At 36.9% G+C, this 12,350-nt stretch overlaps 1 protein-coding gene across 2 annotated transcripts in view; it reads right to left on the reverse strand.

Annotated features, from left to right (window-relative positions):
- The window catches only part of WDR26 (WD repeat domain 26), a 42,896-nt gene that overhangs the window by 18,109 nt on the left and 12,437 nt on the right, over positions 1–12,350 (reverse strand). For both annotated transcript variants that reach the window (XM_004439547.3, XM_004439548.2), the window contains exons 5-7: positions 11,637–11,734; positions 10,369–10,525; positions 4,977–5,115 (exon numbers count right to left, since the gene is read on the reverse strand). In XM_004439547.3, coding sequence (XP_004439604.1) covers positions 4,977–5,115; positions 10,369–10,525; positions 11,637–11,734 — 394 coding nt within the window. The remainder of the gene's footprint in view (positions 1–4,976; positions 5,116–10,368; positions 10,526–11,636; positions 11,735–12,350) is intronic.

Consider the following 12,350-nt stretch of genomic DNA (forward strand, 5'->3'; position numbering starts at 1 on the left):
AACATTGCATATAAATGGAATCATACAGGTGGTCTTTTGTAATTGGCTTCTTTCACTTAGCACAATGTTCAGGGTTCATTCATGTTGTAGAATGTATCGGTATTTTATTCCTTTTAATTGCTGAATAATATCCCATTTTACGGATATACCATATTTTGTTTATCTACTCATCAGCTGATGAACATCTGGATTGTTTCCACTTTCTGGCTAACATGAATAATGCTGCTACGACTACGTACGAGCTTTTGTGCAGCCCTGTGTTTTTATATCTCTTGGTTATATATATAGGAGTGGAAGTGCTGGGTCATATGCTAACTCTACCTCTAACATTTTGAGGAACTGCCAAACTGCTTTCCAAGTGTCTGCACCATTTTACATTCCCACCAGCAGAGCTATCATTTATTTGGTGCTAATCAATATTAGCACCATTCACAAACAATATCTCACTTAATCCTCATAAATCTCTCAGGTAAGCATTATTCCCCTCCCTGCTATTTACAGGGAAGGAGATGAAGGTTTAGAAAGGTTGGAAACTTGCCTCTGTTTATAGTACGGTGGGATCTGAACCTGGGCTGCCTGACTCTAGAGCAGATACTCTGAGCTGTGCAGGATGAACTGAGAGTATAAATGTGGAAGTGGCAAGTGACACGGCTGGAGAAGTTGACATCTTTATTTTAGGCTAAGGGGTTAAATTTATCCTGCGAGTGAAGAGCCACTTACAAGACTTTTAAGCTGGGGAATACATACTATGCTATTTGGCTTTAGGACGAGAACTCACTGTACAACAATGTGGAAGATGAATCACAACAGAGAGACACAGGATAAGGACACCCGTAATGAGCCAATGCAACAGCCAGAGTTCAGACAAGAAACGAGCTTCTAAACTCACATGGTCAGCACTTAAAAAGGTCAGATCAAAATATACCTGGGACATAAAACTGACACAACAGAAGGAGATGAGAAATGTTGAAAGACAACCGCCAAATTTCTGTCTTAGGGGGTACGGATGGATGTTGACAGGGAATAGAGGACATAGGAATTTGGCTAGAGGTGGGAAAAGCAAGGAGTTAAGTTTCAGACTTTGGTCTAAAGACTTATTGAGACCAGTTTTGAGCCTGGGGGAAAATCCAATGACAGCGACCTACAAGCATTTATTTTATTTTTTTTATATATATATATATATTTTTTTTTGTGGGGAAGATCAGCCCTGAGCTAACCGTGCTAATCCTCCTCTTTTTTTGCTGAGGAAGACTGGCTCTGAGCTAACATCTATTGCCAGTCCTCCTCCTTTTTTTTTTTTTCCCCCAAAGCCCCAGTAAATAGTTGTATGTCATAGCTGCACATCCTTCTAGTTGCTGTATGTGGGATGCGGCCTCAGCATGGCCGGACAAGCGGTGCGTTGGTGCGTGCCCGGGATCCGAACCTGGGCCGCCAGTAGCGGAGCGCGCGCACTTAACCGCTAAGCCACGGGGCCGGCCCACCTACAAGCATTTAGAACTAGGTCTGGAACTAGTCTCATAAAACTAAGTTGCGAATTTTTTTCCAGAAATTCATTTCTCAGAAAATCACTGAGAAATAGACGTGTTTACTATGATTTTGCTTCTTCACTGGACCCTAAGTTTCTCATTCATTCAATTATTTAGTCCAGCGGAGAATGGGCACAAGGTATTTGTATTAGATCCTAGCATCGTTAGGTCCATGCAGCTTGCATAATTTAATAAGCAAGTTGTCTTTGGAGTGGCTCAAGATGTTCCAGAAACAAACTTTCATTCATAATGGTGCTTCAGATCTACACAAAGATTTGCTTCTAAACTGATGACAAACAACTTCAGGAATATTTAACTCAAAAACTAATTGTTTCGTCCATACTAATAAAAAAATATAATCTTGCAAAAGTAAAATTGAAAATAAATGAAGATAGTAATACTATAGCTTTACAAGTACAATGTCTTTATTTTTTTTTTTGTGAGGAAGATCAGCCCTGAGCTAACATCTATTGCCAATCCTCCTCCTTTTTTTTCCCCAAAGCCCCAGTAGATAGTTGTATGTCATAGTTGCACATCCTTCTAGTTGCTGTATGTGGGACGCGGCCTCAGCATGGCCAGAGAAGCGGTGCGTCGGTGCGCGCCCAGAATCCGAACCCGGGCCGCCAGTAGCAGGGCGGGCGCACTTAACTGCTAAGCCATGGGGCCGGCCCAGTACAATGTCTTTAGACTAACCTATTCAAAGTGGAAATATCATGTTCATGGAATCCACTTAACTTTGCTTGGATTTTGGGTGGGGGAATGGGTAAAATTCTTTTTTAGGGGGCAAAGGTAAGAAAACCTGGTAAAGGAAACTAGGCATTGGAATCACATCAACTCCAATCTAAAGGCTCTCTATGCCTTCTTTTTTCTATCCATTAAAAAATACATATTCAAAAAGATCACCAATTTTCTTGCAAGTTTTTCAAATAGTATCTGACATAACAAAATAGCATCATACCAAACCCTAAAACCCACTATATCTCAGATTGGAATGTAATCATTAACTCTGCATTTCCCAAGCTAATCTGGCCAAAAAAGCTCTTTACATGTAACACCTATTGCCATTCTGCATAACTAGTATTCTGACAAAAACACTCTGGGAAACACTGGCATAAAAGTCTTAGCAAAGTATACAAAAGCCTCCGCGATCTGGCTGCTACTTACTTCATTAATCTCATCTCCTAATCTATAAAATCTCTTCCTCCAAATTGCCCAAATGCCCAGCCATGTTTGCTTTCACCCAAGGGCCAGTTGTAACCAGTTTTGCCTAAATAATTATCTAACCCTTCTTTACCTAAGACTTACTTGCCTTACTTTCCCCTGCTTTCCAGTTCCACTAGGAGCTCTTTCTTGAGCTCCTGAGAACCCATCATAGAACTATTACCCTGTGTCATCATGAGCTCAGTCTGTCCCTCTTTAGCAAAAGGCCTGGCGCACAGCAGGCACTCAATAAATACTTGCTAAATAAACAAAAAGCACTCGTACACACTGCTGCTAGAAAACAACGTAATAGAGCATAATTTTGATATAGTTGCTTTCTTTTCAGACATCTTGCAAATAACTGCTGAATGAAAATCCAACTCCTTAGAATAGTATTCAAAGGCCATGACTGGATCCCAAACTCTTTTCCCAGTCTCATTTCCCACTCTTCGCCTTACTCATCCTATTCTCTTATTCGGGGGTGGGGGGAGGGCAAGGGAAGGCCCCTCTCTTCCTAGAATGCCCTGTTCCTGTCTCCACATGTGTGACATACAGCGAGGCTCAAATGAGGCCCTCCTACCTGTGACGCTCCTTTGTGCTTTCATAATACTTTATATATACAGTATGATACTTATTTCAGGGTGTTTTCCTTCCCTTTCTAAACTGCACATTCCTTTACAGGGGCTCCTAACCTGAGATCTACAAGGAGTCAACCAGGGATAGAAGGAGGGGTCCTTGAACTTAAATGGGAGGAAAAATGCACATCTTTATTTTCACTAACCACAGGCTGAATTTCAGTATTTCCTTCAATCCGGTAGGCAACTGACAAGGTAGTATTAGGTATTATATAAGGTAGCATTAGGTGATATATTAGGTACATTAGTATACTATATTAGGTAATAGCAGGTGACTGTTATAATAGAAATCTCAAATATTTTCATATCATATTACAGTTGAAATATTATTTATGCTCAGCACTACTTCAAAATTCTGGCAGTTATTAGATCTGCTGCTAGAATTTGTTAATGCGTTAATAAAAAAGCAACATATAATTATACTATATCTGTTTCTGTACTATTTTGATAACTTTATTTCAATACAGTTGGGTTTCCTTAGTAATTAACATATAACATATACTTGGGCTTCCTTCGAGTTTTGGTTTACGCACTTAAAAACATTATTCTGAGGAGGGGTCCACAGGTCATCGGACTGCCAGGAGTACATGGTGCAAAAAAAGTAAAGAGTGCCTGCTTTAAGGCAAAGAATAGACCTTATTTACCTTTCCTCATTCACAGCATACAGCAGGTGCACAAGAATGGACGTATGCTCTCAAATTTGATTCTCTTCTTTTTAAGGTATTTCCTTCTACGGCTCCTAGTCTCTATTTTGTTCAACGTGAGAGTCCAAAACTTTATCTTGGGCTAACAGCATATTCTAATTCTAAACTTTAAAATAAGATTATTTACTTCATGATTTTAGGTGAATGACTCCTAAACCAAATATATCTCCTTAACCTATCTGGAGTCAGGTACTTCTCTGACTGCTTGATAAATGTTCAACTGGCTGAAAGAAATGGAAATACTTATTTCTACAAATCTGTAGGTCACCTAGTTAAAAACAAAGACCAATATGATTTAGAGATAACTTACAATTTTAAGTCCAAGATACAATACTTTTCATACGTATCACTGGGGGGAAACAAAAGTGGGGGGTATTTAACAGAAGTTCCACAAATTACACAAGTCAATGAAGGGTTTCAGAAGGCAAAATGGTAATGAGTCTTTTCTAACTTGTGACAGAATGGACATTGTATTAATCTGTAAAGCAAGTATTAACAAAGATACAAATTGGCAGAGACATAAAGAGCGGTAGGTCCAGAGTCACAATATTCCTGAATTTGAGTCTTATTCTGCTATTTACCAGCTGTGAGAGCCTGGGCATTTAACTTCTATCTCAGTTTCCTCATCTGAAAACAGGAGATACTAGTATCTCGAAGAGTTAATCAGAGGAGTACGTTAGATAATGCACACAGAGACTTAACACAAAACACTCAAAAATTCTGATAATACTATTAACCTATACATATCATCTAGCCAACACAGAAAGAGGTAAGACATGACAAAGATAACAAAAAAATGCTCTTGCAAAAGAATACTATTTATATATGCATGCTTTAAAAATATGCACTCAATCAATTAAATTAAAAATGATCTCTTTTCGCAATCTAAACGCTCATACTGGAGTACATACCGGATCAACTTGCCATATGATAACTGTTGTATCTTTTGATCCTGTTGCTAGTTTAGTGCCATCGTTAGAGAATTTACAGAACCACACTTCATTACAATGCTCCGTAAGTATTTGCTGAGTATAACACGGGAACTGCCTCCTATAACAAAGAAGTCCACACATAATTATTCTTTCAAAACAGATGAGAGTAGTTAACAATGAAAAAGGTTACACAACTGATAAAACTTCTTTGGAGATCAAAAACTTTAAAAATAAGATATGAATGCATTTGCAAATCTTAAGAATCAAGTTTCTATTGCTATGTTGAAAAATATAATACTAATCAAGGCAATCTTTGGGGAAATCAGTAATTTAAACCTGCTTCAGTTTACAATTTATTCTTTTTTTCCTCTTCTCAACCTTAAAAAAGATACAAAGTACTTATCCATCACAGAATTTTTTGGTCTGATTAAGTCAAATTCATACAAATAAAAATTAATAATCAGGGCTTCACGTTTGTCTGTTTAAGTTGGCTGGTATCAGGTTGTTCTATCAGGAATAATGTATATTTTCACTGATATAAAAGCAACTTGGCATAACAAAAAGAATAGGCATTGTAGTCAGACAAGTTGGGTTCACAAGCTTTGGCAAGTCACTTAACTCCTCTGAGCCTTGGTTCCCTCACCTATAAAATGAGATTTATACCTAAAGGGGTTCTTAAGGTTCTTGTAAGGATAAGAAATACATCTAAAATTCCTGGAATGCAATAGATATTCCACAGTGATTACTAATATTATTTTTGGGGGAGCAAAGGAGAAGTGCCATATATGATAGGGGCTGTTGTGGTTGAGTTAAAGCCTTAGGAATGGAGGCAGTAGAGTCTGACAGACATAGGTTCAAATCCTGGCTCAGCCACTTACTAGCTGTGATTCTGGGCAACTTATTTAACCTCTCTAAACCTCAATTTTTCCAACTATAAAATGAAGACAATGGTACTTGCCTTACAGAATTTCTTACACAAGAATGAAATGAAAGGATGAGATAATGAATGTGAGGCATTTAGACTGAGTCTGACACTTAGCCAGTACTTTGTAAGTGGCAGTTATTATTATATATTAAAGGCAAAGAATTCTATGACTAACTTTACCAAGTTAAAGAGGAAGTTACCGTAAGAACAACTATTCTCATTAAATACTCACTTCTAAAAACCATTCTATCCTTTTCCAGCTTCTGCATCAGCACCGTCCAATATAGCTTTCTGTGATAACTGAAATGGTATACACCTGTATTGTCCAATCTGGTAGTCCTAGCCACATGTGGCTACTGAGCATTTGAAATGTGGCTAGTACATCTGAGGAACTCGATTTTTAATTTCACTTTAATTTGAATTACTTTATGTTTAAATTTAAATGGTCACATGTAATTAGTGGCTACTGTCTGGACAGAACAGCATTATATTATACACTCTATATTATTATAAAAAAGTTATTTAAACATTAATGGATCAACTTTTTTAAGTCTGTATTGAAAAAATGGTCTTCCTATTTTTTCCTCCAACCAATCTATAACTTAAAAACATATTTTGTCAATTTACCAGCCTGATGGGTCATAGATATTTAAAGATAAATTCAGTTAACACTCTTTATTTTATCTGGCACCCATGGCAAGCTACCTTAGCAATTAGCTATTTGGAGGCTGCTTTAAACTTTCAGATTGTCTAATTATAATTTACCCTCATGTTAAACTTTTATTCTACAGCTGAACTGAAACATAATCAATACCAGTTGACATTAACTCAGCACTTACTAGATGCCAAGCAGTTTGTGACATGCTTTATATATAGTATTGCTACTTCTCAAAACTACCTCGCAAGGCAAGTAATATCCCCATTTTCATGAGGCTCAAAGAGGGAAAATAACTCATCAGACATCATAAACTGATAAATAACTGGACTAGGATTTAAACCTATGGCTGACTCCAAGGCCAATTTTCTTTACAAATATCATTTTTTAAATTGTATCTTTCAAGACACTGCTGGATAAAACTCCAACCAAATAAGTACTTTCAATATCAAAAATGGCTTTCCCTCCCTCCTATGGGTAATAGCCAATAGCGATGTCATTTATTCAGTGAGAAACACTTTATATCTAGGCATAAAATACACAGTGATTCAAACGGCTAACGTTGATCATAAATGAAAAGATATATCTAAAATCAGAGTAGCAAATGTCCTTAAGAAAGGAAGAATTCATAATCAAAATTATAGGGCAAAAATCATCTAGTCTACTGATAATCATTTATATCTGAACGCCAGTAAAGTGGTATTTAAATTGTCATTACTTTATCATTACTTAATCTTTTTAAAAGACTAATTAACAGCCCCCAGTTTATTAAAAGCCTAATTTTAAATGTATACAAGTGATAGTTTACATGTCTTTGTTTTCAAATAAATTTTAAATTTAAGATGGTGTTAAAAATATTACTACCTTCCCAAATAAAACTGAATAAAATGTAGCATTTTAATCAAACTGAATCTTAATAGTTTAAGTTTCTATAAATATTTTATAGTAATCCTTTACTAAAAAATTCATACTTATAAAGCTACCTGTGAAAACATCCTTCTATTGGTTGGTGAAAAAAACCCACAAAATCATTAAGAAAAAAAAAAAATCTGTTCCTTACTGCTCAAATTTAACCAAAAATATATATACACTAACTGTGAAAAACATAAATAATATATAACCTAATGAAAACTCTTCAGTGCTCATCAGGACTTTTTAAAAAAGTCATAGTTCACTTATTCATAATCAATTTTCTGTTCTCCAGACAGAGGAGAGAAAAGCTGGTATTTAGATTTCAATGCTAAGATTTAACTTCTGAAAATTTAGTTTTCTAGTTTCAATGCTAAAATCTAGTTTCTAAAAGGGAGTAAAGCAGAAAATAAAAAATATCAACTCTTCTTTTGAAGACTTGGAGATGAGTGGGGAATATTAGGAATTAAATCAAATTCCGGTTCTGTTAGCCCAGTTCAGGAACACAGGACATAACTCTCTCTAAAGACTGTACACGGTGACTCAATGCCTGACATCTCCCCCTTAGTATCTTCAAAACCTATCTCTAGAGTGACAAGTCAAGGCTGACCCCCGGTTTTCTGGCCTGGAGAAACTGGGTAGATGGCAGCCTTTCACTGACAGGGAATTCAAGAGGAAAGGCAGACAGACTTCGCAGGCACAGCTGAGAGGACAGGGGAGTTCTATTTCTGCCATGCTGCACTGAAGGTACTGGAGTGACACCCATGTTGTTGTACTGAGGTCTGAGGCTTAGGAGGTAAATTCTGTAGCTCTACCCAGACCTAGGAGTCACTAGAACCATGGAGGTGTAATCTAAAGGAGGAGAGTAGGATGAGAAAAGGAACATCATTTTGGAACACACACTTATGAAAAGGACAGGTAAAGAGGAGGAGCCTAAGGAATAGTCAGGAGAAAAACCTAGAGTCTGGAATGTTTTAGAAGTCAAAGGACAAGTTTCAAGGCCTGTAGTCAAATGCTATGGAAAGGTCAAGATATAGGCTGGAAAGCAGCCACTGGATTTAATAAAGACACCGTTCCTCACCAACACCTGCAACAGTTCTGGGGGTGTGCTGCCTGCACAAGCCCTACTACTACAGAAATCTGAAGAGGGAAGGAAAAGGAAGGGTGTAGATTTTGTGAACATAGAGTAGGCAACTATTTTAAGAAGCTGGCTCTAAAGTGGGGGTGGGGGTGGGGGTGGGGTGGCGGAGCGGTAACTAGCAGCAGCAGAGTCCAAGCTTTGTTCTGTCTCTAAAAGATTACAGAGCAGCCCTTCCAATCAATGGTCATTCCTGAAGAGCAAGAACTCTTTCATGCCTATGTAACACTTCAGAGGGCTTGCTATGTAGGTTTACAGGAGCCTGATCCTGATCTGAGGGTTGGAAAAGTTAGACTAGGTATTTTCCATCATTTACTTTCATAGGTACTGGTATAAAAGTTAAAGGACTTAGGAAAAACGTAGGTCACATTCTCATAGATTTCCGTTTCCAAACAGGAAGGCAAGCTCTTGACCTACTAACACCTCTTGAACCATAAAGTCTACCATAAACACCTTTCAATGTATTCCGCCAGCAATAAACTCATGAACCAAAAAATGATTTGAGTTTATAATTGTCTTGATTTTAACATTGGTCTCAAATTCCCTAAAGGAGCTATGAAATACGAAACCATATAACCTTTTACTCTATTATCTCCTTCTACCTCTATTTAATGTAAGTGAAAAGACTTAAAAATTCTCAAAAGCAAGTCAAAGAACAATGTTAAAGAGTAAAAAGGGATAAAGGAAAAGGATCTCTAATCACTTTCTTTTAGAACTTTTAAGACACGCACCAAGAAATTACCAATACTTGAAGACAAATAACAGGTAACTAATTGAAGGCCAATAGCTCGATTTTTATCTTTTGTTGCAACTGGGGACGGTGAGGTGAGAACTCAACTACATGTAGTTTATGCACACCTAAAAAATTATCTTAAACCACAGTAAATATGTGCATATATATAATTTCTATGGTTATTCAGTTCCTCATTTTTCCAAAGCCCTCACACTTCTATACTTTTGTCCTTCCTATTCATGCTGCTTTCAGTAGTTCTTTGATGATCTTTGGCAAAAGAAATTGAGCACAAGTACTGCAGCTGTTCATGTTTGGTTGGTTCACTAGACCCAAATCATTTCCTTCCTGGAGTTCGAAAGATTTCACAAGTTGTTTTTTAGTATCTTAAAAATGAAAGCTCTGCTGTAATTTTGGAGCATATTAAAATAGTAGGGACATTTTTACTTAAAATACTCCTAACATTAAAAGCGACGCCTGAATTCCTACAAGTTAAACTATGCACATGGGTAGGTATAATAACAAAACCCAAGCCAGAAAGTTAATACCTGTTATTCTCACCGTTTTTAGTTTAGAGGCCATCTTCTGCTAAAAAGCAGAACTTTCGTTATGAAAAAAGTATTTCCATGATCTTTATGGGCAGAAAATAATTTGGGCCCTAGTTAAAATAGATATAATGTCCAGAAAAAGAGGCACTAAGTGATCTCTGGCATTCCCAAACAATTATCACTTATAAGTCCTTAAAAAATGGCCAGATACGGAAAATGACCAACCACACCTATGGACAAGAAAAGGAAAAATAGGCTTTCCAGCTTCAGATCTCAAAGTGTGGTTTAGATACACAAATAGCTCTTAATTTTCAAGTTCAGTAGTTCTAGCTTTGCTTGTGAACAACTACTAAATCAGACATGAATAGTTTGGATAAAACTCTAAAAAAGAAAACATTTTAATAAAGTTCATAATTGAGTCTGTAAAGTGTTAGCTGCTGCAGAATGTGAGAAGTTTTCCTCTTACCTACTGCACACGTGGTCTATAAGCAGAGACACGGAATCTAGATCATTATCGAGCTTGGTGTTGTGATACAGGCACCGATCCCTTTGTAGCTCCACCGCCTGCCGCAGGAGAGTCTGTAAACGCCGTGGGGGAAGCATCACTGATGGTGGTAAATAAGCTTTAATAGGAGATATTTTTAAAAAGAGAAATAAAAATAAAAATTAAAAAAACAAAGAAGTATAAACTTTTATTTAAGACATTTGCTCATCTTCTGCTGCACTTGCCCCTGCCCTAATAACATCGTGTGCCTTAAGTAGAGCAGTTCTGGGCGATGTGATGTAACACGTGAGCTTTATGAATATTTACCAGCACCTATAGCTATGTTGCCACTCTTATGAAATATACTTGGATAGGGGGGCTTTAATTTGTATGTGGATTTTCTTAAAATAAAAAAAAACCAGATTAAAAAAAACCAACAAAAAATAAAAAGGTGGTGATGACAAAAAGAAAACCTAAAGATGACTGTGTACCAGAGAGAGAGTAAGCATCACTAGAAGTATAAGAGAAATCTCCAGTAACAAAAAGCAGCCACATGCTGGAACAAGTCAAGTTCCAGGTCCCATCGAACTGCTTCTAACGCCAAGTATACTGTGAAAATGCAGGGACTCAGTGGTGGTCTGATATTGATACTGATCTATTTCAATCCTTCAATGCCTCATACCTCCCCAACCACATGGTTTTCTGATTCTTAGGCTCTCCACTCCCACCTCAACATGAAACATAGAGAATAATATGATTTCACCAGAGAGGGAAAGATCTTTTAGATAAAGATGAGGCAAAAATAAAACCCCTAATCTAATGTGGAAGTTACATATTTGGGGGGAGAGTAAAAAAATTTACCTAAAGAAACCCGGGCCATACTATTGAAATCAACAAAATATTTAAAACGCTTTGTGGCTTAAAGCTGTGGTTTACATTATTTTTTCTCTAACCACACTTCTCCCCTCAACAAAATCTTAAGGGGACCATCAATCTATAAAGCAAAGGAAAGGAGAACTGCTCTGGGACCACCATCCTCGCACTGACTCCTGAGGTTCGCTTCGTAGAGACTCCACGGCAGAATTCCAAAACCTTTGGTTTAAAGGGCCTCTTAATGCATTTCCCCGTTGCCTTCCCCTATATAACCACTCAACAAGGGTATGTCTAGGCACAAGTCTTCCCAGTGGATTTACAATACCTATTTCTAATCTAAGAAAATACACAGAAACACCAAAAAGTAAGACTCTCACTCTGAAGTTTGTCCAACAGCTTGGACCGGGAAGCTGTTCCTTTGCCCTCCCACTCTGCTTTTGCACGTAGGTCTTCTGCATGGCTACACATCAGATACCTAAAAATATGACAGAGAAAGCACCAAATATCACACTCTTTTCTTTGGATTTAACATAATTGAAAAATACTGATTATACTTTGGATATCTAGTTCTTACTAAGAAATATATATCAAGACATTTCTACAGTAGATCCACTTCATTAATACAACCTGGCACCTGGATATAATTACTAAAATGTAATATAACACTAACAGCTAAACATATATTATTGTTATCTATAAATAGAATATATTCTTATATTTATTGTTATTTATCATTATATATATGTAGCTCTTATTGTGTGCCAGGCTCTGATCTAAGCACTCAACATACAAATTACTTCATTTAATGTTCATAACAATCCTGTATGAAGTAAGCAATATTACTCTATTTTTATAAATGAGGAAACCAAGGCACAGAAAGCTTAAGAAACTGGCTTAGGCTTAGGTTAAGAGGCACAGTAGGAATATGAACCCAGGCAGTCTAGCTGCAGAACTTGCTCTTAACCACTACGCTAACTTAACTGCTTCTCAATAGTAAAACAAAACTCAAAAAAACCTTCAAAGATATTTATATTAAGTTAACAAAAACAACATACTTTCAAGAGTTTATCATAAACGTCACTCAAGAAATG

This window comes from Ceratotherium simum, chromosome 36 (genome assembly GCF_057802395.1).
Source record: "Ceratotherium simum simum isolate JZ-2026a chromosome 36, ASM5780239v1, whole genome shotgun sequence".
Classification (NCBI taxonomy): Eukaryota; Metazoa; Chordata; class Mammalia; order Perissodactyla; family Rhinocerotidae; genus Ceratotherium; species Ceratotherium simum.